Source organism: Plodia interpunctella, chromosome 15 (genome assembly GCF_027563975.2).
Source record: "Plodia interpunctella isolate USDA-ARS_2022_Savannah chromosome 15, ilPloInte3.2, whole genome shotgun sequence".
NCBI classification, from domain to species: Eukaryota; Metazoa; Arthropoda; class Insecta; order Lepidoptera; family Pyralidae; genus Plodia; species Plodia interpunctella.
Window position 1 is genome coordinate 6,153,479 of NC_071308.1, and position 27,363 is coordinate 6,180,841.

At 35.5% G+C, this 27,363-nt stretch overlaps 3 protein-coding genes across 3 annotated transcripts; 1 reads left to right on the top strand and 2 right to left on the bottom strand.

Annotated features, from left to right (window-relative positions):
- Positions 1–2,952: 2,952 nt before the first annotated feature.
- LOC128675847 (uncharacterized) lies at positions 2,953–4,258 on the bottom strand. The gene is made up of 2 exons (XM_053755553.1): positions 3,867–4,258; positions 2,953–3,211 (listed from the first exon to the last, which is right to left on the bottom strand). The coding sequence occupies exons 1-2, from the start codon at positions 4,167–4,169 to the stop codon at positions 3,002–3,004; spliced, it is 513 nt and encodes a 170-aa protein (XP_053611528.1). The 5' UTR covers positions 4,170–4,258; the 3' UTR covers positions 2,953–3,001.
- An 809-nt stretch (positions 4,259–5,067) lies between these two features.
- On the bottom strand, positions 5,068–11,389 carry Caf1-180 (Chromatin assembly factor 1, p180 subunit). Its single transcript, XM_053755769.2, has 6 exons — positions 10,285–11,389; positions 9,767–10,007; positions 9,062–9,520; positions 8,533–8,708; positions 7,825–7,983; positions 5,068–6,939 (listed from the first exon to the last, which is right to left on the bottom strand). Exons 1-6 carry the CDS (start codon positions 11,254–11,256, stop codon positions 6,484–6,486), a joined length of 2,463 nt encoding a protein of 820 aa, XP_053611744.1. The 5' UTR covers positions 11,257–11,389; the 3' UTR covers positions 5,068–6,483.
- Positions 11,390–12,477: 1,088 nt separating this feature from the next.
- On the top strand, positions 12,478–20,833 carry Dsor1 (Downstream of raf1). The gene is made up of 8 exons (XM_053755552.1): positions 12,478–12,776; positions 13,076–13,245; positions 13,618–13,893; positions 14,787–14,980; positions 15,250–15,414; positions 15,624–15,791; positions 16,131–16,286; positions 17,061–20,833. Exons 1-7 carry the CDS (start codon positions 12,658–12,660, stop codon positions 16,248–16,250), a joined length of 1,212 nt encoding a protein of 403 aa, XP_053611527.1. The 5' UTR covers positions 12,478–12,657; the 3' UTR covers positions 16,251–16,286; positions 17,061–20,833.
- Positions 20,834–27,363: the final 6,530 nt, after the last annotated feature.

Consider the following 27,363-nt stretch of genomic DNA (forward strand, 5'->3'; position numbering starts at 1 on the left):
AATCACACAGATTGAGCTAGCCCCAAAGTAAGTTCGAGACTTGTGTTGTGGGATACTAACTAAACGATACTATATTTTATAACAAATACATATATAGATAAACATCCAAGACCCGGGCCAATTAGAAAAAGATCATTTTCCATCATGACCCGACCGGGGATCGAACCCGGGACCTCTCGGTTCAGTGGCTAGAACCTTACCACTGCGCCACGGAGGTCGTCATGAACGATGGTCTTATGAACGAGTGTTGAGATATAGTGTCGTCCAGTATTTTTCCAATTTATTCCGGAAAAGTCCGCTTTCTTAGTGAAATTCTGATTTGTAAGCTAACTGGAAAAATAACTGTACAATTTTTAAAAATAAACACATACCTCCACCTGTAGGTAGAGGCTATAACGACAGACTAATAATAGTATAGTAGCCACATACTGATTACTATCTCAAACAATATAAATAGCCAAAACGACTCGAAAAGAAGAAGTAGGTAGGTCTAGGCGTGAACCCATCTACGAGTATAAGGTGGTAATTAATTATTAATCTAGATATGTACCCAATATTCTGACAGCTTTAACCTCAGTTAATAACATTAGTACACGTACACTCAGCATAACTAAACAATCTCATGACATCGGTCAGATAGGGCTGATATATGTCCCGGTAAAAACGTCGCCATTGTTAAATAAATTTAACAATTACCTTGAAAATATAGTTTCTCCCTAGGTCGATATTTAATACAAAAATTGCATAAAAGTAATGTTCTTTTACTTGACTAAGTAAGTACTAAGTACCTATGGGTTATTAACTGGATCAGTTGTCAAAGTTGTAAAAAAGTTACCTTATATAAAAAAAGAAAATCTTTTATTTGCTAAGTAAGTAGGTACTTACAATGTGAACATGTGCCATCAAAATGACACAAATACTACATACCAGACAAATTAACACACAAAGATCGTTTTTTGTTAAAGGTAAAAAATGGTTATAAGTACGAGTATAAATGAAAACAACAAAAAAAAATCGATAACAATGGGGACCCTTATCTACTGTTAAACAAGGTCCATCCCTGTATCGAAGCCAATATAAACGTACACGCCTCATTAGGCGCGCCCTTGCCCGAGCCTGAAAGCCTTTGCCAGGTTTACTACATACCTATACTTATATGTGTAAGTATGTATTGATAAATTTCCTTTATAGGCCGACCTGGATGGCGCCAGACGTCATTTATACAAAGCCAAAAAATCGATTGTCCTTACTGTTGTTGATTTGAAACTTTCTCCCATCGTGTGACGCCACGAAGACCTAACCCTTTTAAATTTTAAAACATTCGCCTGTAATTTTACGGCCGGCCACCTGCATACGTCAACCCTCTTTTATATTTATTTAATTGCAAATACTGTTATTGCCTATCTATTCATCGCCACGTAAAACATCCACGGACGGGTATGGAGTGATAGTATGACAGGAACAGAACCTTGATAGAAAAATTGGTGACCAATAGGATGTACTCCTATTAGTCACCATTTTTTTTTTCAACAGGAATTATTCAATCAACCACATATGTAACTACCTACTTACTTGTTCTCACCACATACTTCTATAGTTCATTGAAACCACCTTATGGAAACAACCACTTTGTGACTGACTGTGCGTCATGTTAGCAGTTCACTCCACCCTTTGACTATACCTATTAACATCAATTACCAAATATCCGATGTTCAAAAACACAAAATTTCGCGCAACCACTACTTAAATAATCTGTGGAAATAACTGCTGGGCAATGTTCACTTCAAAGAGCTTAGTACCCACTTTATGTAGGTAATTTAATTAGGGGGATACAAAAGTAAAAACTTTACAGGAATTGGGAACCTTTTGGCATCACCTTCATTATTCCGATTTTCCCATGATTCCCATAATTGTTAAGCAACTCTTGGTTAAGCATATTTTATGGCAGTCACGACATAATATATTTCCGTTAACAAAATTAAGATGCTTCTAGAAAGTTTCGTGACATTTTCACGAATTGCTATAGGATGTTAATTGATTTCAAAAATATTAACTTTTCCATCTATTAGTTAGGGACTAGGTATTTGTACTAGTTATTCAGGACATGATGTTAATGTGTCGATAGAAACCTTAGGGCAGAAGAGCACAAGTCTCAAAATAATATTCTTAAGAAAAAAAAATATTTACGTAAAATTTATCAAATCAATATGTATTGCCAACAATTTAGATTTTAATTAAGACTAGGAAGCAATTTGTTAAAATGTTATAGATATACATAAATGGACAACCCACAAAGTATTGTCTGGAAAATTGGGGCAAACGTCTAACGGCCCGTGTTGAGGAGATCCCAGGGCCGAAAGGGCCCCCAAATGCGGCCCTGCTAGGTATCTATATAGATAGGTAGAACTGTGTAGGTAAGCGTATTATTGTAGTAATATATGTATGTACATGACCAGCCAGACCTTTTATATTAAAGTTTGCCATCGTGCCAAATACTAATATAGGTTTACACGCATACGTATACGTTTACGAGGTCAATGTAAAACTTCACAAATGCACTTTTGACAACAGCACCAAAGGTGCTGAAAGGTGCAAAAGTGAATTTCTGGAACTTAGGTACTGACACTATATATGTACAATATATGTATATCAATACAATACAAGTATACAATATTAAAAACTTTTTCCATAATTAGGTAAAGGTAGTACTTATATTGAAACAAACTTATTTGATGCCAGCTCTACGCCATAGCCGACTAGTTCGCCAATCTTTGACTGATTCCCTATATTTGCTAGATTTTCGTTGCGGTAAATAAAACTATCGCAAACTCTGAGAGATGCCGACGCGAATGCATGAAAATTGCGTAGTTTGTATGAGGGACAAACTACGCAATTTTCATGCATTCGCGTCGGCATCTCTCAGAGTTTGCGATAGTGTAAAATAAACCAACATTCAACAAATCATTACATTTAATGCCGACACAAAATGTTGCATTTTCAATCATTTAGAATGAGGCACCTTGTCTGGGGTGAGAGGAATAGGTGGACAAGGTGGGCAGGGCGCACAGGGGTCAGGAGGCGCGCCGCCGCAGTCCTTCGGCGGGGACGGGCGCTCCGGGCAGTAGGGCTGCGGTTCGGGCACGCACTCATAGTAGCAGTGCCCGTCCCACCACCAAGCGTCGCCCGGTGTCGGCGCAAAGTTAAAACACACCTGGATAGAATTTTCATAAAAGTGGCTTAATTTTTTAAAACTTTACAAAGTTTTACTACTTACAGTAGTACTTTTCTTACCAATCAATCTTCACTTATACAAAACATAATGTAATACAGGTTCCACACTATCTGGGAAAAGTTTGCCAACTTTGGCGTTTGAGAATACATTGCTGATTTTTAATTGCGGTAAATACAAGCACTTATACAAACTACGCAATGTTCATTCATTTTCATCGGAATCCCTCTCATTCTACAGCTATAGCCTAAATACATAACAAAATACTCGCTGAATTATGTATTAGTATTATAGTAGCACTAGCAGCTCCCTGGGGCTTCGCTCACGTGGGAATTTCGGGATAAAAAGTACCCTATGTGTATTCCAGGTTATGTTCTAACGGTGCATCAGGTTTTATAACAATCCGTTCAGTCGATTTTGAGTGAAGTAACAACGATATATCCTCACAAACTTTCGCATTTATAATACAGTAGGTCTAGTACTTATTATGCCTTTCCGGTTTCCGGAGAGGTAGTCCTGACAAAAATTTAAGTATAACCCATTTTGATATGTTAACATTCAAAGCTTTGAAAGTCACGGGGATAACTTCAACGATTTAATAATGTAATAATAATAATATATAACAAATTATACAAACCGACTCAGGCGGAATACCACCAGGTTGAGTTTTCTTGAACGGATCCTGGTTTAATGGAGGCCCTTGAGCAACGGGTGCGACCACAGGCGGCTTCACTGAATCATACACATTCCGGTTGCAATAATATTGGTTGGAATATTTATACACAGGCCCTCTAGGAATATCTGGAGTTGGGATGGACCTCGGAGCGATTATAGGTTGAAACCTACAGTGCAAGGTATGTTTCCTTCCTAATAAAAAATCTCGTAGTATTTTCAAACCTAAAGACACATCTCTGAAATCAAATTTTGGAACCTTGGACATCGCTGAAAATATCAAGAAATATCAAAGATTATATATATTCAGTTTGATAAATAAAGTATAAGTTTGACGTGTGCCATCAGTTTGATAAATAGCCGTCAATATTGAGATTTAACACGTCATTGACATAAAATACTCGTAGTTCTCAGCTTGAAGTACGAATAGGTTTTTCTCGTAAACAGTTTACAGGCCAACAGTGGGGACTCATAAACAGGCATGAGCTAAGGTTTAGTCCTTACTGATTACGATACAAAGATTTTAGTTTTGAATTTAAAAGGGCTTCAAGCGTTTTATTTTTTCATTTCTCATGATAAGGTTATTGTAATAATTATTTTTTGATATTTTTGTAAGACGAACCGAATAAATCGGCGTTTGACCCTCAGCGTAACTATCTATCCTAGCAGGTTTGTTCCATCTAGTTTGAAACATTGATGTACTCGTAAGTAACCACGGCTGTGGTCATGTGCCTTGCTCAAAATGCTTCGAATAACGCGATGATTTCGATGAATATGAATATTTAAACACAACAATTTCGTGTGATATAAGACAAGAAAATTACATGTACCTAGACGACTAATCTGTACTTTAAAAATTCTAAATAAGTCTGTAAACTTTCAAAATCAAAAATTCAGAAATTAGGCCTTCACCTGTGAAGGCCTAGAATATGACGTGAAAAAGTGCAGGCACTTTTTCACGTCATATTCTAAATTAAATGATGTTTACCAAAGCTACAAACTACTAGCATTTCGGTAAGACCACTGCTGAAAAGAAATGCCGAAAGAAACTCATTCAAACAGTGTTGGTCCCTATTATGCCAAAAGGACTTACCATTTTTTAAATATAAATTTGTGTATAATTTTTTATCAGTAATATAACAATTAAAAATAAAAATACCACCAAGATTTGTATAATACTATTTATTGGACAATAAAATTAATATTGGATACTTACATCATAACTTAGCGAAAGGATATTGATATTTACATAGTTTGGACACAAGAAGCTTTGAAATTAACAAAGGCACAATTTTAAAACTTCTAAGGTTAAGACAAGTAACAAGTTTCAACTTCGCATTTTCAGATACACACTAAATACACACTATTATAGACACGCTGGAATAACACATAGGGTACTTTTACCCCGACATTCCCACGGAAGCGAAGCCCCGGGGCGCAGCTAGTTTTTAATAGATGGAATTAACATGTATACCTAATACTTGTACAAACACAGTTCGTTAAAAAACTTTTACAACTTTCCACTTTAGAAAAACACTTCATCTTCATTCTAGGCTTTCATATACAGTGTGTCTACTAATTTATACATCACATCACATACATACATATTATCACTTCTTTTTCCCATGGGGGAATAATAAACAGAAATGTACAGCTGAATATAGTAGGGAAAAAATTTAACCTTGTGCTCTTCTTAGCTTACAAATATTCGAATATAAGAGATACAAAAATGAAATTTTCTCCGTAAGGTTTGTTCAAAACAATTTTTCATATATTTTATACAAACGCCCACAGTTACTTACAGAAATGGAGAAAACAGACATAGCAACATTAATATTTTATAATTCATTATTATTAAATACTAAAAATATATCGTGTCAGAGTATTACTAATGTAGTTTTTTTGATCTATTAACTTTGCATGTGACATATTTTTTGTCTGTGTCAAGTTTATTTCATATTTCTTGTACAAAATTAAAATAATTTAGAGCGAATCTTGTACCCAAATTCGGGCATTATTTTTCGGGCGGCACTTTAACTTTCAGAATTCGACAGGTATAAATGCCAGGCCATCAAGCTAATAATATATTTTATTAATTGTAAATTGTTAAATTGTAAAATTTTATTAAGTGTGTTTTTATGTTGTAGGAATATTTTTGTAACTTACTATGATTTTTTTCTCTTAATTATGGTAGCTCACACAGTTAACTGTTTTCGCAATAAATACCTATATCGGCGACTACATTTCATAAAACAAATGTCGAGACCCAATAAAATATTATATTTGTATTTTTATTCAACTGCCGTAAGTGTGCGTAGTTCGACTTTGCTATTTACATCTCACCATCGAGTCGATTCGCAGTGAGACGTAGCTAACCAATCACAGTGCGCTATTGTAACGCAACGACAACCACACCGCAATGTGATTGGTTCGCTGCGTCTCACTTCCAATCTACTCGATAGTGAGAAGTGAAATGCAACCGCCCTCAGTAATGAATAAGTGAAATAATCAATTAGCGTTTGTAACATGTGTATATTGGCGTATATAATTTACGATTTCGCTCTCTAGTTAAATAAACTTAATTAAGACGATTTTACTTTCGTTAAAAATGTATTGATCCCAGGTTGATTCTTCTTAATATCACTTGTAGTTTTCTTGGATTCCACTTTAGGTTTTACTTCCTTATTATCCGCTTTAGACTTCCGCTTTTTCTCAGCTTTAGGGCTGTCCCCTTCGGGAAGAGATTTCTTCTTTTTAACTTTCTTCTTTTCAGCTTCCTCCGGTTCTGTGATAGGCTCAAGTACTGGTTCACCCACAATCATAGAAAACTTTCTGAAGTAATTCCATAGAGCATCAACACAATTTTCCGGTTTACCACCGTCACTGGTCTCCCAGATTAAACCATAGACTCGTGGTTTTAACTTTTCTGTTGGTTTCTTCATTTCAGACTCGAATTCGTCTTCGAGGTGTTTCAACCTCGCTTTTTGGGCTTCAGGGGAAAGTGCGAGAACGTTATCCTCCTCATCCATTGTTGCTTCCTGAAATAAAATTGTCACAATTTGTCAATTTGAATTATTTAAAAGAATTTAAAAATAAAATTAAGTATATTTATATTTCTGTGAATAATATCGGCATTAAGAAGGTCAAGGAGATCGTGCATGTTATTCTCATTCAAAATGATGGCGATCTAGGGAGGTTTCGGCTGCAAACGGAGAATTGTGGAGGAAAGAAGAGGCCTTTGCCCAGCACACACAAAAAGGTTTTATAAACAAGTTATTTTTACAAAAACGTCATTTTTGCCACAAACTTTTATTGTCGTCAGAGATCATTTTGCATGCAACGCGTGACAAAGAAGTTCGTGCAAGAAACCGTTGATGAGTTCCCTCGTCGGGAGCCGATACTGCGTGCACATAACGTTATCATAACATGTCATGGAAACTGAAGCGACATGGATAATTTCAACTTTGATGAACGGAACTACATGAAATTTAAGTTGAAAAATTTGATTACACACAAATAAACATCGGGACAGGTGAAACTAAATAGAAGCTAGTAAAAAAACGGCTATAACGAGAATTACTTCATAGCTAAGGTATTCGTGCGACACGAACTGGTCATTACGGACCTCATACCCGTTAATATTTTCACCATCTGAAGGCTTAGTGCGGGTTGGCATTTCAGTTCTCACTATCGAGTCGATTCGAAGTGAGACGTAGAGAAAAAATCACATTGCGTTGTGGTTGTCGTTGCGTCACAACGACGCAATGAGATTGATTCGCTGCGTCTTACTTCGAATTGACTCGATGGTGACATGTGAATAGCAAATTCGCACTACGCACATAGGTCTTTTCTTACATCTCATCGCTGTCCACATAGTAGTCTACATGTTATAGTAAAAGCTAGTATGTAATATATAGATTTACCTCGTCGCTAAGGTACCCGTGCGGCACGAACACATCATTATCGACCTCGTACTCATCCGCCTCGAGGTCGTCGTCGCTCGCCGCGCTGCCGTTAATACTTTCGCCATCCGGCTCCTCTTCCCACTCCTCATCGCTGTCCACTGAATAGTCTAGGTGTTTCTGCAATTTACCATTAAAATATTTATAATAATAGTAGATTATATATCAATGTCGTAAATCATAAATATTAGAATCCAGTTCCAGTTTCTCTCGGATAAAACGTAATAAATTATATTTAAACCTTCCTCAGTAATCACAATATCTATTGGTGAAAACGTAAGTGAAGTAAATATACCGAGGTGTAGCCGGTCACAGATGGTGAAACTTTAGGATAGTTGAAAAAAAAAAAAAAACTATTACCTACATGACATGAACACTAATCTATAAACATGAGTGAATGGAATTTTTACCTGATTGGCTTCAGTAACTAATACATAATTATATAACTTGCAAATAAATATTTGTTATGTGTAGCCGGCTAAACCTAGGTGTTGCCGCACTTCGGGGTTTAGCCATTCACCTTCCATATTTACTTGATGACCTTTGAGCGTCGACGGGTCTTCAACGTTATCTGAATTAAATTATACCGGACATGTTTTTCCACAGTATTGTCGGTGACCATTACGAGTACAGGAGTTAGGACACAGGGGGCAAGATAACAGTGGTCACCTGATCCTGCGCAAAGGGTCTCCTAGCCGTGACTGTGTCGCTGGTCCGCCTCCAGGAGCCCCAGTAGGGCGGGCGGCGCGTGTGGTGGAAGCTCAGCAGCTTGGCGCGCGGGCCCGGCCGCCTGCGCGGCTCCGCGCCCGCGCCCGCCGTCGCCGTCGCGACCGGCAGCTCGTCTTCTGGACAGGTCACTCCAATTGAGTTAGCCCCAAAGTAGGTTCGAAATTTGTGTTATAGGATACTAACTCAACGATACTATATTCTATAATGTATATATATATAAATGAAAATCAGAGATCCAGGTCGATCTGAAAAAGATCATTTTCCATGTTGACCTGACCGGGACCTCCAGAATAGCAGTCGGGCCATGCCAATCAATAGCCCACACTAAGCTTGTATTGCAGGTGGGACAAACACAGAAACAGACACAACACACAAATTAGTGTAACATAATCTACTGTTGCATTTTTTTTTCTTTTCGCTATCAATTAATAAAATGTAATAATATACATCTACTGCTTAGTTAACTTACCGATAACCATTACATCATCATCTTTATCTTCCAAAGGCCACGTTTTTCCACTTGATAATGGTTTTGAAATACCTTCTTTGAGACTTTTCAAATACAGCATTTCCTCATTTTGTCTCTTCATTAATGTATCCAAATTTTCCCTTTTATCCTCTGTTAGATCTGTCCGAACAGTAGGTGCTAATCTCATATCAACCTTTACTCTAAAACTTGACAGCATATCATTTTTACTGACTGGTCCTAACATGGCATGCTCCTTTTCAGTTTTCTGTTTGGGAACAAAGAAATTAGCAAAGGCCTCAGCCGCCTTCTTTTTCTTTATTTCTTGTTCTTGTTTCTCTAGTTCTAAAGCTTCCTGCTTCTTCCTTTTTTCTTCTTCCCTAGCTTCCTTCTCTTTTCTCCTTTGTTCTTCTTTCTCCTCCTTTTCTTTACGCTTCTGGTCTTCTTTTTCTTCTCTCAATTCTGAAATAACATAAATTAATTATCAATTTTCACAGTAGCATTTAAATAACAAAATATTGTTTATTATTATTATTTGAAGAGATTTATCAGCTGGTGGAGTACCTGGGAAAACTATCAGATTAGGAGACAGAAGTTATTTTTATTGTTTAGACAAAAATATGGATAACATCTATATCAAGTATGATTATTGATCTACACCACAATAAAAAAGTTTACTTATCAAATATCAACTTAACTATTACTTACTTTTTTCCAATTCTTTCTGTTTCTCCTTTTCTTCCTTTTCCTTTCTCTTTTGTTCCTCTTTTTCCTCCTTTTCCTTGCGTTTTGCTTCTTCTTTTTCTTCCCTCTCACGCTTTTTCTGTTCTTCTTTCTCTTGTTTTAACTTAGCTCTCTCTTCTTTCTCTTGCTGTCTCTTCTTTTCACGTTCCTGCTTCTCTTTCTCTCTTTCCTCTTTTTTCTTAGCTGACTCCAACTTCTTTTGTTGCTGAAATAAGTATTTTAACTAATATAAAAAATTAAAGAGGGCCAATTCACAGGCAAAAGATAGTGTTTAACAAAATCAATTAATGATAATAAGTTTCTTTTACAAAAATCCTGATATAAAGGGTCATGACAGATGGATACACAGACTAATCCATATTATTCATATCCATACTAATATTATAAGTCTTTCTGTCTGTCTCACTTTCATGGGTACACCTCTGGGCCCATTTTAATCATATTTGAAATAAATATAGTTACTTAATTAATTGGCTTGTTACCTGTTTAGGAGTAAGACTGGCAGTAGAATCATTCAAAGACTCATTACCAATGCTATTTGAAACAGAAGAGCTCCTACTTGTCTTTGGTGTCTTTGGAGTGCTTGGAGCAGAACTCACAGAGTCATTCAGCTTTGAGGAATTCAAGTTTGCCTTGTTCCTACTACTCCTTTTTGGTGTTACATCCAATTTTATATCTTTATTCTGAGATTCCTTGCTGTCATCGGCTTCTATATATTTCTCTTCAGTACTGGCATCACTTTTAACATTATCAAGAACTTTAGAACAATTTTCACCATCCATATTTGCATGAATTTTATCAGTCATGTCACTTGTATCTTCTTTAGTTTTCAAATTGATGTCAGCATCATTGGATTCTTCTAAAACAATAACTTCAGCATCATTTGACGGCTCTGGGGATGACATTTCAGTGGCTGGTTTGCTAACTTCCAACTCTTCAACACTCTTTTCCAAAGGTTTTGGAAGATGATTGGTAGGCGGAGGCTCTTCGATATCATGTTCACTATTTTTGTTTTGATTTGTGTCAGATATTTCAAAAGGTATATCTACTTCCATGTGTTCTTCACATTCACTACTCTCCAAGTTTGTTGTTACAGTTACTTTTTTCTTTTTTATATTTTTCTTCTTACTTTTCTGTTGTTTCTTTTTCCAAGCTGTATCCACCAATTTCACAAACGGATTCATTAGTTTGTCATCGTGTTGTTGTGCCTTTTCAACTTTACAGTCGTCATCGCTTATGACCACTGGGTCATCCGTTATACCATTTTCTTTGCTGATTTTACCAATCTTAGTGACAGGTTCAGGATTTGGTGCTGATAACTTCCTCTTCCGAGGCTGTTGGGTGGCTGCAGTTGGTGAAGCATCGCTGATAATCTTGAAAGGAAGACGGGCTTGAGTTAATTTCTTCTTTGATGGTGTCACCTCTTTGTTTTCTGGCGACTTGCTGGTTTTCATATTAGCGAATTAGTACCACATGCATTTATCTAAAATGACTGAATAACAATAACAGTTTAATAAATATAACACTTCAACAAAAACAGCACAGCACCCCACGAGAGTGAACTTTTGACAATTGTCAGAAAAACGCGGGAGTTCTTGATTGATAGTTCTCGTTGAATTTTTAATCATATTACAAAAACGTAGCGTCTATACAGCCATATCTTCTATGGGTTGGTTGGATTAGCTTGCTCGGTGCGGTGCTACCGCTTTTTGACAAAGTTATTCGTAAATAAAAAAATTAAAAGATACTCCGCTAAAGCATTTATAGTGTAGGTACCTACGAAAGTAATAACCTGATCCTGATTTTTTCTGTAATCAGGGAATTAGTAGGTACTCCGTACAACGAAGTACGTACTAAATCCATGATAATAACAGATTGCGCAAAGCTCAGCTACTGGTACAACTAAGATACACAAACATTGCCAATGGAGGCAAAAAGCGCCAATTTTCAATATTGTTGTAAATTTACGAACAAAAATACCTTCTACGCCATCGTGGTGCGAGGAAAAAGGAAGGATTTAATGGATTATCCTAATAATAAGAACACTATTTTTAATAGGAAAAAGGAAGGATTTAGTGGATTATCCTAATAATATTAACACTATTTTAGGTTATGTTGTAGCGGAAGCTAGGTAAATGTTCGACCGCCACCAAGGAAAGATTTCCCGCCAGGCTAGGTGTTTCGCCTGGGGAACCGCACGGCTCCGACGGTGTCATGTCATGTCACGGAGGTTGTATTTATGCTTCCAATCTAAAACGCATTGTCTACGCGGTCTAGGCTTGTTAGCGAATCGACCGTAGTGCCAACTGTCCGTAGAGTCGTGGATCACTTGTGTGGCTTGTTATTCATTGCGTTTGGTCGGCTTTTTACATCTGCGCCGTTGTACATGTGGCGTGGTAGATGTCGCCACAGCGTTATTGATTTTGATTGAAGATCTTACCTATATGAAGTCCATGTTTTAATAAGTCTTCACGTGTGAGTGAAGTATTCCGAGCTTTTTTCGGAAAGAAAGGATTAATAAAGTACTCTAAAATAAACGTTTTAATCGACATAGCAAAAGGCGGCAAAGCTTTTGTGTACCTAACATACAGTGCTGTACTCTGGCGGGATAAATGAGCAGTAATAATCCCTATTTTCAATAATATGGCAACCCCATATCAACCAAAGACAATAATAATTTGCAAAAAAGCAAATCAAATCAAAATCTAAAATGTCTTGTTTCCCTGTGTTGCTTTGCGGTATTTAATTTTATTGAGAGGTGTTTTTCTATCAGAGGAAAAAATAGGATAGAAAGGCATTTCGTGTAAAGAGAGAAAAGAGATTTTCTTATAAATGCCGTGACAAAAGCAGCCAAGATGAGTAAAATGTCGAAGAATAAGTTGAATCTGACCCTCCCTCCAGGGTCCATTGATACAGCACCGGCGGTCACTCCGTCTAATATGACTCCACAGTTAAAATCTGCCACTGCTTCAGAGTAAGTAGCCATCAACATCTTTACCTCATGAGCGATGTCTAACATTTTACGAACTACGCAATATTTTGTTGGAAGTAAGAATGATTCATTGATGTGGATGTCAGGTGTAGATAAAGATTTATTATTGCATTGAATGAAACTATCTATTTGTTTCTTAGTCAGTGCAGCCAGATACCCAAAACCGCAATGTTTTAATTAGGTTTTATATTATTATTTTTTATTATACTTACTATTATACTTACTATATCAATAAAAGATAAACTACCTCTTAGTGCTAAATTTTAAATGAAATTTTTTAGGCGACAGGGCCTTGCTGGTAAGTCCAAGACCAGTATTGAGGCCCTGACAGAACGGTTGGAACAGATTGAAATGGACGACACTCAAAGGAGGAGAATAGAAGTGTTTCTTTGTCAAAAAGAAAAGATTGGAGAGCTTAGTGATGATGATTTTGAGAAGCTCGGTGAATTAGGTAAGTTTCCCAAAGTGGTAGTGAGTGTGGGCTTGACACCTATTTGAATTTAGAATTTTTCATCATATTTCACTAAGTTTTAAATTTAGATAAGATCACATTTGTAATGGAGGCCCTACCTCTTGCAAGTACAACTTATGGTTTTGAATTTATATTTTTTGTTGTATTAGGAAAATTATTATGTGAAACTTGGGCTGAACCCTGAGTTTCTGTTGGGACAATTTGGGAATTAAAACCTTATTAGGTTGGACCTTGAATTGAATTGGTCTTGAATTATTTATTTTAAATTTTACCATAAACAAATATTGTGTTCAATATATATTTTTATATCTATATAGAAAAAATGTATTTACCGTGTTTATTAACGGACAGGTCAAGGCAATGGTGGAGTGGTGATGAAAGTTCGGCACAAGTCCACTGGCCTCATCATGGCTCGCAAGCTGATACACCTTGAAGTAAAGCCAGCTATTAAGAAACAGATCATCAGAGAACTGAAAGTTCTCCATGAATGCAACTTTGCACATATTGTGGGCTTCTATGGTGCATTCTATAGCGATGGAGAAATTTCCATATGTATGGAGTATATGGATGGCGGCTCTCTTGACTTGATATTGAAGAAAGCGGGCAGGATTCCTGAATCAATTCTAGGTAAGTATATTATTGAGTAATTTTCCAGCATATATACTAGTTCCAGGATGTAATAGCTGCTGCATTGTCATTTTTCACAATTTTTGCCAGTCTCGTGCTAATAAGTCTAATTCAAATTTTTTTATTCAACTTAGGATGATATACTTGACTTATTGACGTGAAAAATTACTTAAAACTACTTCTACCGCCGACTTCCAAAGTGCAGGTGAAGAAGAAGCGACACAACAAACTTCGCAGCCTTTTCTCCAAAGATGTTAATTGACTGTAATGTTTTACAATGTAGCAGCAGACTGAGAAAAAACATGAAGGGACAAACTTTAATGGAGGCTTTATTGACAAAATTTAATATTAATGTTCTTTAAATTTATATTTAAAAAATGGTAAGCCCTTCTAGCATAATAGGGACCAACACTGAATGAGGTTTTTTTTTCCTCTAAATTTTTGACAAGGCTTGAGAGCACTTTGTGTGACTATGTCAGCCTCATGGGGGATATCTAATATAAACTTATCTAGCTTTCATAATGCTTGTCCACAAGATATAAATAAATGGATTTAGCGAATGAGTTTCTTTCGGCATTTCTTCTCAGCAGTGGTCATTCCGAAATGTTTGTAATTAATATAATTTGTAGCTTTGGTAAACATAATTTCATTTAGAATATGATGTGAAAAAGTGCCTGTGAAGGCCTAATTTCTGAATAAATGTTTTGATTTTGATTTCCTGTACTGTTGATGTGGGATACATGCAGTACAACTTATGTAAAAACATGCCAGGCCACTCAGAATATTAATCCAAATTTTACAATTATACATAATTTGAATCAAGTTTATTTATTTTGTTATAATAATAAATCTATAATTTTCCAATAGTCTAATTTTGAATAACATAATTCCAGGAACAATAACATCGGCTGTCCTGAAAGGTCTGAGCTACCTCCGAGACAAGCACGCCATCATGCACCGGGACGTGAAGCCTTCCAACATTCTGGTTAACAGTAACGGCGAGATCAAGATCTGTGACTTCGGTGTCTCTGGCCAGCTCATCGACTCTATGGCCAATTCTTTTGTGGGCACCCGGAGTTATATGTCTGTAAGTGTTTCTTCAATTTCAGAACCATTTTTCCATAGTTAAGCTTGTCCTTTTCTGATTGTAGATACTTACTGCGACTATGGTCTGGCTCCAATATTATGTGTAAATGTCACATTGAAGTGCGAATAAATGGTTTACCACATTTACATATAATTTTGGAACCGATGGATCGCCGACCGGAAAGAGCGTTAGCGCCGTTAGTTTTATTGGTGGAATATTTTCTATTTCTGTTTATGCTGACCTTATTATTTATTACTGTTGAATCCCAGCCGGAGCGTCTGCAGGGCACGCACTACTCAGTGCAGTCTGACATCTGGTCTCTGGGGCTGTCGCTGGTGGAGATGGCCATCGGCATGTACCCCATCCCGCCGCCTGATGCCAAGACGCTGGCAGCCATATTCGGTGGACAGAATGAGGATCACTCACCTGGCCAAGTAAATATACCTTATATTCCCTAAAGCTATGCAATAAACGGTAGCAATTGCTATTGGTGGCGTTTGCTTCCGTCTTAGAACAGGACCTGCATTTCCACCGTGGATGTTTTTCTGACTATTTATGTTTATTTATTGTATTTTTATTATTTACAGATTGGCATCCGATGCAGTGTAATTATAGAGTTTTCTCTGTTACATTTATATTTCAGGCACCAAACTCCCCACGGCCTATGGCGATATTCGAGCTCCTAGACTATATAGTCAACGAGCCGCCGCCCAAGCTGCCCGCGGGGATCTTCTCGGACGAGTTCAAGGACTTCGTCGACCGCTGTCTGAAGAAGAACCCCGACGAGCGAGCCGATTTGAAGACCTTGATGGTGAGTTGATGTGTTGAATCCATCAGTATTTGATAATCATGTTTGTTGCGCTTTTGCAGGTAAATAAACGAGGTCGAAGCCGCGCGAACAAGCTAGTTAATGTATAATTATTAGATTTTATCAATCAATGGTTTAATTGCAGTGGTAGTGGGTTGAGACGCCTATAAGAACCGAAAGCTCCCATGTTCGAATCCAACTCGTGCCACATGAGTCTTTATACCCCCGGAAGAAGCAAGTGACTCATGTTCATTAGCTTCCGGTGAAGGAATAAATACATCGTGAGGAACTCCTCCTCATCCACGCTGAGTAAGACTATGAAGGTTAATCAATCCCCCGCAGAGCCACAGCTGGATCCGGCAGGCGGAGGCGCAGACGGCGGACATCGCGGGCTGGGTGTGCAAGACCATGGACCTGATGCCGTCCACGCCCAACTCTAACGTGTCTCCTTTTTCTTCATAAGCTGCAAGAAGTGCATACTTTCATCAGCGAAAAAGGGTGAGTATTTGTTCAAATAACCTCATCGATGTTTGTGTAACAGCTAAAAATTGCTCTTGTCCATGGTTTAAAAAAGAACGCGGGCATCGGTTTTGACGCTTGTGTTTTTTTTTTTATAAAATTTTCGTCAAGGTTACAATCTTTGCAATCTTGGCAAAGACCAATCTAAGTTCAGTTCAATATACTTATAGCTCCACACTGTCGACCAACAGTTTGCCAAATGCCGGTTGGTTTTACTATGTTTTACTCTAGGTCGCACGTGGCTCAGTTTCCTAACTTTGCTACAAATATTCGTAGCTATGAACTATGAAGTTTTATATTGCCTTATACTAGCTATTATTACGAAACAGATATATTATTACGAAACAGATAGCCGAACTTGGCGGATTCGGTATACATTGCTGCTTTCTACAAATTTTACTTCATACAAATTACGTAACGTTCGTGACGGCATGTGTCTGAGGTTCGACGTCAGTGTGGAGCTAGCATTACATATTATAAAACAAAGTCCTCTACCGCGTCTGTCTGTACGCGATATACTCTAAACCCACTGAACGGATTTTCATGGGGTTTTCACCAATAGACAATGTGATTCCTGAGGAATATTTAGGTGTATAGTTTATTGTGTTATTACCCGAGCGAAGCCAGGGCGGATGATTTTTTGATATTAATCACATATTAAATGTAACAAGATATATGACGACAATAAAAGCTTGCGTCAAAAATGAGAAAATACGTTTATTTGCAAATAAATTTATATTTTTGAATTCGCAGGTCAAAACATTTCCCAAGAGAGAACGGGCGACACAATCAGTGAAGACGCGGCCGCCGAGGAGTGACCGCGGCGATGACAGATACAGACGTCAACTCTAGATACCATTGTCAGGCAGGACCACTCCCGCACGTCATATGACACTATTACATTCAAATCACTTTACTGTGGGGACCGTACCACGAAGAGACCCATGGCAATATGAGGTACTATCGATGATAAGTTGATCGCATTGTTGTTTATGGGGTCTTCTTTCATGGTACGGATTCTATACATTTTAATACATGTCACACAAATTCAAAGCACAATTTGAAACTTAGGTTCGAATAAGAAATACATATATATATATATATATATATATATATATATATATATATATATATATATTACGTAGACGAATGAATTTGTTGAAGTAATTCATAATCTAGTTTCATTTGGTTCGATCTAGCTACAAAGTAGGTGTGATACCTGTATAAAAAATAGAACTGAATATAGTGAGTAGATATGTTTCTTTTACAATTATAATGTAGGGTTTGTTTTTGATCTCATGGAGTTTATGAAAAGTACATTATTATCTATATTGAAAATCAAAACTTCCAAATATTTGCGTAAATTAACACAATATTTGACGAATATACGAGCCTAAAATTGCCAAATGAATATTAATTTTTTGTCATCATGTAGTACAAAATGTTTTATCATATTACATAAAACACATAAATCCATGTACACATCATAATGAACAGAGATAACATATTCATTAAATTCATGACCGCATTATATCAAAATAAAATAAAATTTGTTATTATTGTGCTTTGCATCAATAACTCGCTAAGTTTTTGTATACTGTACGAGAAAAAATACTTAGCTATATAGCATGTTAGATAAAAGTGTCATATGACATCATACCACAATTTTAATCGAAACATATCACATTAACATTCTTCGGGAGATACCTGTCATCGAAACGAACTCAAAATTAAATATTTAATTTATAGAATTGGCTAAAATTAAGGTAAATTTTGTAGGGGTTATTGAAAACTGTATTATGTTACACTTTGATATCGACTTACGATGATCTGTGCGGTCGCCAGGGAGGATTGCCGCAGATATTAATCATTTATATATTTCATACAGAAAGTACACAAATCAATTTATGACGATATTCAAAGTTTATGAAATATTAAAACAAAAGTATGTTACTTCATATATATTTCTACTATCACGAAGTTATTATTTGCTGAAGTCAGCGGAACTCTTGGCAATCGTACAAAGGAAGAATAGGAACTTTCCTCCTCATATACGGGCTATATGATCACGTGAAAGTTGTCGGTGTGAGTAACCGATACCAAGGTGTCTGATGATAGATAGGGGTTTAATACTAAAACATAGTGCATTCGTGGACGAACTAACGAGGTTTTATAACGAAAAAAAATAACAACTAATCGATAAATGGTCAAGTAGAGTTGATTTCACTAGTCGCAAGTCGAAAAAAATGTTAGTAGTGTTTTGACATATTTTTCTTTGCTGAAAGTGCGTAATTCATGTCAGCTGGTACTTGTTATTTGAATATCGAACGTCTGCGTCCGCAGCGCTCGAAGCGCTGGAATACTCCAACGGCCGTTTTCGAATTTCGAATCGGGCGTGAGAGCGTTCCAGAACTGGCCAAAAACATCTTTGTAATCTGTAAAATAGAATGCATTTTTAGACAACAAAAAAGGAAAAAAATATAAAAATAAAAAATGATAAAAAATTTGTAGGGTACATTTTTTATATTATTGACGTGATGCACTTTTTCCGTTTGGTTTGTTTTGTTGATGGCTTTGTTTTAGTAAGTCCGCCTTTCGTTTACCCTGTCCCGAGCACCTAGTGTAGTTACCGTACCGCAATGCTGCTTCGATATGTTTGATTTATGAATGAGTGTTGCCATTATTTTTACATTTACGAAGTTCCGATTCTCAGCGCTTCCATTTCCCCCCGCTGCATTGTATTATATATATATATACATTAGAATGACGTAACTGCAAGTGCAGTCAACGTTAACTACAAGTTTGTGTTACTGTCCCGCATATTTTCATGGCATTTTTATTTTTGCATATAGCCCCGACTTCATTATATTGTAACGAACAACCCAGGTCTTCCTTTTAGTAATATATCCTTTGAGTATTTCCATCACATGTCTCTTAAATTTTGCAATGGTTCGCCTTGTTTCTTGTAAGCATTTATTTTTATATTAGACGCTTTTATTATTAGGCATTGACTATATTTAAAAGGTGCTTTATGTTACTGTTATAAATGTGATTATTTAAAATGCGTTACGATGGATCATTACTATTTTTTGTATATTGGTCTACTTGTGTTTAGTAGATAGGCGTTTATTTTTTATTTTAAAGATATTGATAAATTGTGTGTAATCAATGTGATAGTTTTAAGTTAATGAATATTAATTATTAGAGATTGTATCCCAAACGGTTTGTCGGTCAGTTTAGGAAGTCTGACTAGGTGTGACAGGTCATTTTTCTTGACTCAAATTTTCGATCTTTATAATGCTTTACTTTTGTTTATTAACGGAACTGGTGAAAATAATAATATGTATGTCAGACATTCGTATAAAGTGAATTTTCTGAGCAAATTTGTAAATGGAAATGAATTTACTATTTTGAATTTTATGGAACGCATAATAATAAAGTGTATATAATATTAAAGTTCAGTAATAAACTGTCCGTTAGTCAAATATTTTATTTTATTGAATTGTACGTACGAGCGTCATACATACGTAATCATCTTTCTTGTTATTATTTCTTTTATATTCTTCGAAATAATAGCTTTATTGATATATATTTTTATTTCTACAACTTGTTTTGAGAGATGGGATGAAATGATTTCAAAGACATTAAAAATAAGATATTTTAGACATAGTTACTTTTTAATTTGCTCATCAGTTTATTGGATCTATACAGACTTATACTGCCGCTTTTAAAGTAAATATTGACTGAAAAGTAAAGGAGGTCTATGTCGAATGCTGGTTTAAAATTCCTAATATGTTACTGATGTAGTATAAATATAGGGGTTCATGGAGAACTCGCGACATTAAAACACCAATATTGTAATTTTATATAGTGATATTTTTTAAGACTACAAATTTGGTTTCGATATTTCGGTTTTATTATTTTTGTATTATAAATGTTTTAAAGATTATAATCGTAATAATATATTATATGTACATCGCGTCCGATCTCTAAGGCCTGGCATGTATTGGGCACGGAATTTTGTTTGAAAGCATTTTTTCTAATCTTTTCAAAACGTTTTAACATAGGTTTTCCCCGCATGTAAATCTTTAAGTCTGTCTACAAAGAGTAGAAAACGGATTACGAATATATTGCAATGGCAATAAATATGCGAACTATATTTTTTGCCATTGCAACACCAAATGGAATGGTCAAGAATGATTTATAAACTGTCAGTGTTACCAACCAAGAGCACACAGCGCTGTCATTTATTTTCTACTATTTTTAGACAGTATGACAGTATTCAAACACTGAAACACTTTTTCTTGTTCAGTGTTTGATTTTTCTTTCGTAGTAGCCCCTTGTCACGTGACTAATTTAACTTGGTAAGTCATAAGTTAAATGTATTAAAAGAGCATAATACGTGCCCGGCCTAATTTCGAATTTTCACATACGTCTAAGTGTAACTAAATAGATTAATGGTATTATTTTATAGATAGCTTCTTTGTAGGTAGAAACTTATGTACAAATAAATGTTAATTAAACGACTTACCTGTTTTATTTCATGTTATTTAATTTGTTGACCTACTATTGTTTCCGATTAACGCTACTACTGGAAGTATTATATAATCTGTGCCCACAGTCTGTGTCTGTGTCTAAGCCTCGTGGCTTAGACACAGACTTTGGACAGCCGAATTATAATACTTTACACTTTCACATGATTTTTTTATAACTCTTTCGGGTTGCCGGTGTCCATGGACTTGACGTGTTTACTTGCCGTTTCATAGTCGTATTCCTCATGGCTGAGGTCGTGGTCATACGTGGAATTACACAATAACTTTCTTGGCATTAGTAATGGTTTGCCATTGCCTTCTCCATTTCACACACAAGTTAATAATCAACCAGTGTGCAGGTTTCCTCACGATGTTTTCCTTCACCGGAAGCAAGTGGTGGTCGATGAAAACAACTATACACGAGTCAGATTGGTATACAAACTCATGTGGCACGAGTAGGATTCGAACCTGAGACCTTTCGAACCACAGGCGGGCGTCTTAATATTTACACCATCACCGCTTCAAAAAAATGTTGACAAAACCGCGGGGCATACCCATCCAGTTATAATCTGCATTGTCTGTTTTCCAAGCAACAGCGAATTCCAAATTTAGACAAGGATATCTCTTAGAAAGCAGTGTTTTAGACTCTCTGTGATTTGTTGGGGGCCCTTACGGCGAACATTAAGATGAAATATGGCAAGAATCGTAGGGTGAGCGGCCGAGATCCTGCTCCTCATTATAAATCTGCGTAAATATTGTTTTGGGAGCCTTTTGTCTGGCCTCATTAAGAAGCCATTACGGGGTGTAATCCCTCAAGACTTTTACTAAAACGTAGAAGAAAAACGTGTTTGCACTTTTGTTTAAATTAAGGCACCTGATGTTTCGTAATGGTTCGATTTGCATGTATATTTCATAGAAAACCATCAGGTAAATCGCAGGTCTTGTCTTTATTTACAAACTTAAGTGGCTATATTTTGTATAACTATTATTTATGTATACTTATTTCTTAATTTAAATATTCTTTCTTTCATAACATTAGAAATGTTTCAAAATAAATAAAATATCTATTCGTGATCGTATGTGGTTGTAACATGTTGTAACATAATCACTGTAAGTACGTGATTTAGATTTCTATAGAAAAATATTGTGTAATAAACTCAACCTAATGCGGAATCGATCGATCGATTTTAGTGTTGCATTCATAGATCAACCAACAAAGAAAAAAAAACTCTGTGTTGCATCTGGTTTTTTATGAAAAATAAAACATATTTCCGTCCTGCATGTCTTGTATTTTTATGAAGTTAACAGGGCCCACTTGTAAAGTTCGCACAATGCCTATTGTTGTGCCAGGGTTGTGAAAACCCATTCTTTGCTAGTATAGTCGGGAACAGCTCAATGCGAATGTAAGGCTTGGAATGTAATTTTGTAGGTATTTTAAATAGAAATTAAGGTTTCCGATAATCAAGACAAAGGTACTTTACATTAATTTGTTTGTTCTGTTTATGGCAAAAATTAATTTTGTTTATGTACCGTTTGAGGCATTCTTCATATTATAATAACTATTGGAATATGATTTCAATTTAAATTTGAAGATATCATCGTTGACAGTGAAAATACAAATTGAGATACCTAGATAGTTTTTCATATGTAAAAATAGTAATAAACTATTGTACCTACATACATGTCGAAAAGTCAGTGTTACTTATACGCACCTCAATTATTCAAACCTACTTTGCATTCACCATTTATTCATAGATTCTCCTCCTTGCATCGCATCCTCATTGTTGAGGGTCGTGATTCCTATGTGAGACCGTCCTATGCACTAGGTATGTTCCGAAATTCGGATCTATTCCCTGCCGCTCGGATAGCGTCGCTGACTTTGATCTTCAGCGGCCTCTGGATAATGATAAGGTACTTAATTCCTTGTATCAGTAATCAGTGTAAAAATGTTTCGAAAATAAGGAATTTTAATTTAATATAAGTACCTGTCTTTTTCTTTATGTACTTAATCCATTTTAAAAAATCATAGTCATAGTTTAAAAAGTTAGTTAATAAGAACAAAATAGCCACTTATAAGTTTCTAGCCTTTTGAAATACTTAGCTACGCTAGAAATTGTTATTATTTATGCTCACCAACCCATGTTACCTACATCCACTTAAGTTTTATACAATGTAAAGTGGCTTTCCAGGTGGATATATTTCATTTTTAGAGATAAAAGTGTTTTTAAAAAGTGCTGCTCCTGTTGATGTTCCAAGGAACATTTTAGGCTATTTCTAGGAAAGAGTTGGTGATAATATTTTAGATGTTTTCGTTTCGTTATCACTATAAAAAAATCGTGCAAACGAATTTTAGTACTGATATGTACAGATATCAACAAGAAAACATTGCTTTTACGTTATGTAGTTTTTGTGTTGACTTATTTAGCTTGCTACGATCACCCTAGGTACCTGTGTCTACTTAACTTACCTGTGTGTACTTTTACAGTATATTGCGTCTGTTATAATTATATACTATTTATTATAAAACAACAACTTCAACTGAGTTTCAAATATAAACAGCGTTCGTATAATAAAATATGAAGTGCTGTTGATTTACTGATTTATAAAAGGAAACTAGAATAAATTTAAAATATTAAAAACACAATTTGTTAATAAAACGCATTCCTAATCCGTTTTATTGTTACGATACGAACGAAATTTTATTCATATAAAATTACAGAATTTATAATACTACCAGAAGCCTCGTACGTACTGTATACGCGTTAATTAATATAATACTAGAATTTCTCCTAATCTAAGTTTGAAATATTGTTGTTGACGTAAATTTTATTTAAGAGTCGCATAGGGAAATCTTTTCAATGGGTCCCTAGGCGGAGCTCCCGGAAATGGTGGAAAAATGTATGGCAGATATCATATCCTGTTAAGATAGCGAGCTATTTCTTTTTCAGAGCTGAAATATTTATCAATGCTGCAAGAGTGAATATTTATTATTCCGGCTGAATAGGCGGCTGTTGCGTAGAAACGTGCTTGGGAAATATTGTATGGTGGGACAGGAAAACACTCAAAGGAAAACCGTTGAAGCAAACGTTTTTAAATAAAAAATGGGAAGGAAATCTCTGGTGGCTTTATATGATGCAGAGTCTGAGCGTCCAATAAGTATAATACTATTTTTCGATGTAGTAAGAAAGGGCTTTGTGTAATTATTAATTTATGAGACTGTAGGTATAATTTTATTGCTATTTTGTATCTGGACCACCCAAATAAAGATCATTATCAAAATGAAGCAAATAGTTATGGAGAGAGAGCAATGGAAGGACTCCTCCTCCCCGCTATAGATTAGATGATGATAGTAAAATTAATATTGAGTGGGAATAAATTTTTGGTAAGACTTATAGGACTTATAGTGGGTGGGAATTAATTTTCAGTAAGACTAATATTGTTGGGTGAAAATAAATTATCCCAGTGGTCTACAACTGAGTATATTGGGAAGAAACTTCCCAATTTCTAGCACCTAAGTACGGTAGTAAATAGAGAATCGAATAGTAAAAAGAGTACAAATATAAACTGAGAATTGCCTTAAAAACTACAGAATATTGTCCTACCTTCACGCGAAGATATGAAACGAAACGTATTTGTTTACGTCAGTTACTGTCAGCGCGGCATTCTTCCCTCACCTCACCTCAGTCTACCTTACCACAAATAGTGAAGCCTGGAATCTTGGACGACACCTACGTGATTTGATTTATGATCGGAGGCAAGGAGCATAAAGTTGGTATAGAACCCTCTATATAACGTGTCGAAGAAGAAATTTGAAAACAGGAACGTGCTACAAGAAAAAACGTACTTATCTTTGAATAAATTTTACACTCAAGAAGTAATGAGAGTGTTAATTCTTGAGTGTAAAATTTATCCACATCCATAATTTGGAAAGTCTTCCTCGTGCGAACATCAATTTTTTTTCAATAATTGAAACTCAAAAATACTAGTGAAAAAACTTAAAACTGGATTAGTGTAGATTCAGTAAATAAAAAAATAAATAACTGAATACCCACACGTCGATCGTTCTATAAAAATACTCTTTACAATTTTTTTGTAATTGTTTATTCTTTTTTATGATAATCCTTACATATTATAAAAATAAGTCCCACTGTCACGTTTGTCTGTCTCTATGTCTCTATGAACGCTATAAACAGTATAAACTACCGAACGGATATTTGTACGGTTTTCACCAATAGATAGTCTGAATCCCGAGCAAGCTTTTATGCAGTTCATAATAAGCGTATTGTGGACAAAATATTGGTAAAATTTTGTACTATTTTGGTGTCAGATGAATAGGTAACTCATAACCTATAGGTACTTTACAGGGTGACTTTTATACATTGGCAATATTTTGTCTATATGCTCAGTTCATGATTCTGAATAACTTTTAATATGGGAGTAACTCCGAAATCGCGAAAAAAAATCAGCGGTTCTATACAAAAATTAATACCTAAGTTGTAAAAAATGATTTTTTATCGCGATTTTAAGGTTGCTTCCATACGAAAAGTTGTTGTTTTGTTGACAAAATAATGTCAATATATAAGAAATCATCCTGTATATATCCATTTAATAATATTTGGTATGAATGAAGACACCATAGAAATATAGCTCATTATATAAGTGTATCTTCATTATTGTCTTTCCTTTAATCAACGGAGGATAACGTCATTGAATTAAGGATTTTTGTGTTTTATGAACCATTTTAGCGACATTATTGATAGTAGAAAAAATAATTAAGTACCTACATCACGTATCTATAATAATTTTTATTGTTCTTAAATAAATAAACGACGTAGATAAACAAAGTTGCCATTTTTTGTAACAAATTATAATTTTTTTAATTTCCAATAAAACGTATCGGAAAAATTAAATTTCAATACTTACGCAAAAATGGATGTCTGTAGAGGAAGCCGGTGGAAACCGATGATGTGTCTGGGGACAAAACGAGCCCATAAGTAGGTCAATCGATACACCACCCTTATTTTAATAGATAACAATGTACATACGCCAATTTTCTCCTCTTGTCGTGATAAATAACCCTACCAAATTGAGAAGCGAAGTTACACATAAGAAACGAATAATATCATTATTCATAAAAATGTCATATGCTTAAGATGAAGTGTATTTTGTCACTAAAGCACTTTATAATATTTGACATCGATAGAACGGGACAAAACATACTTTAGCTAAGTTAAAGTATGACGTTCGAAAACTACAGAAAAAAAAGAAGAAGAGAAGGTAAATTTACATTTTTTATTTGATAAAATTTACACATAAAATGAAAATAATTGCAACTCCATAGTGAAAAAACAAGGGACACCAAAACTCAATTCCTACAAAGTCTTTAAATTATTCGTAAGTGTATTCAGTCCCTGCGAAGGTTCTTCACCCTGAATGAGATATTGGTGTTGGAGAAACACCTTAAAAGTGAATTAGGTCGGATCAGATCCGATCTTCGGAAGCCACAGTTCGTTCCGACACCCGACAATCCAAAGTCTGATGGCTGGGATTTTTTAGCGAGTTTGCATCGAAACGTGAAAGGTTTTTGCTTGCTGGCTTAAAATAGTTGTTTATGTTATTTTTTGTTTCCCAATCCATAACATTTGGATTGAAGGATCAAAAATATCTATTTTGCGAACTAGAGGAGAATAAGAAAAAAATATTTGATGAACTAGTTTTTAAAACCTTATTTATGAAAACAACAGACAACCGCTAACAAACATTATGTAAGCGCTTCGTACTCGTTCATATCTATACTGTATCATATTTTGAAATACCTAGTTATTATTTATTTAAGTACCTATTCGAGATACTCCAATGCAAACGCGTAATCAGTTAATTAATGTAAGTATTAATGTGAAAGATATAGCATACCTATAAGTACAATCGTTTTCTGAAAACATAATTTAAAATTATCAGATTATTTTTGAATCAAAAGCCAAACTCTTCTTTATAACTTACCGTGAATTGGAGCGGTATAATTTAAGGGAATTGCGTGAAATTCTTGTTATTTCTGGTAAGTTGTAAATTTTACTGCGATATTTCGACACAGACCTGGGGACTGATACTTGAGACTTTACGATTATGGTCTTGAGAAGTTAGGCCTCTGAATGTAATTTTAACAAAGGCAGAAATTGTACTTGTTTTAGGTACTTATGTAATGATTGTGGTAGTGAGGTACTCGTACTTAGAAGATCAATGAACATTATTGCATATCACATTTAAAATTAGGTTCGATGGATGCCATTTCAATAAGTATTTTAAAATAAACATATCAATGTTACTAACTCCTTTCTCACATCTGGGAGTTCCTACCGCAACCGTTGAAGGACCGCGTAGGGACCGATTTATTTGCGTTTTCTACTTTTTCTTCTCTTAGCACGGTCATCGACTACAGCCAGCACTTTTTTGATTTGTCTCTTCTGTCTGAGCCAGGCATTTGTTTGCCAGTCAATATTATGCGAACGAAATGCGTTATTTTTTTT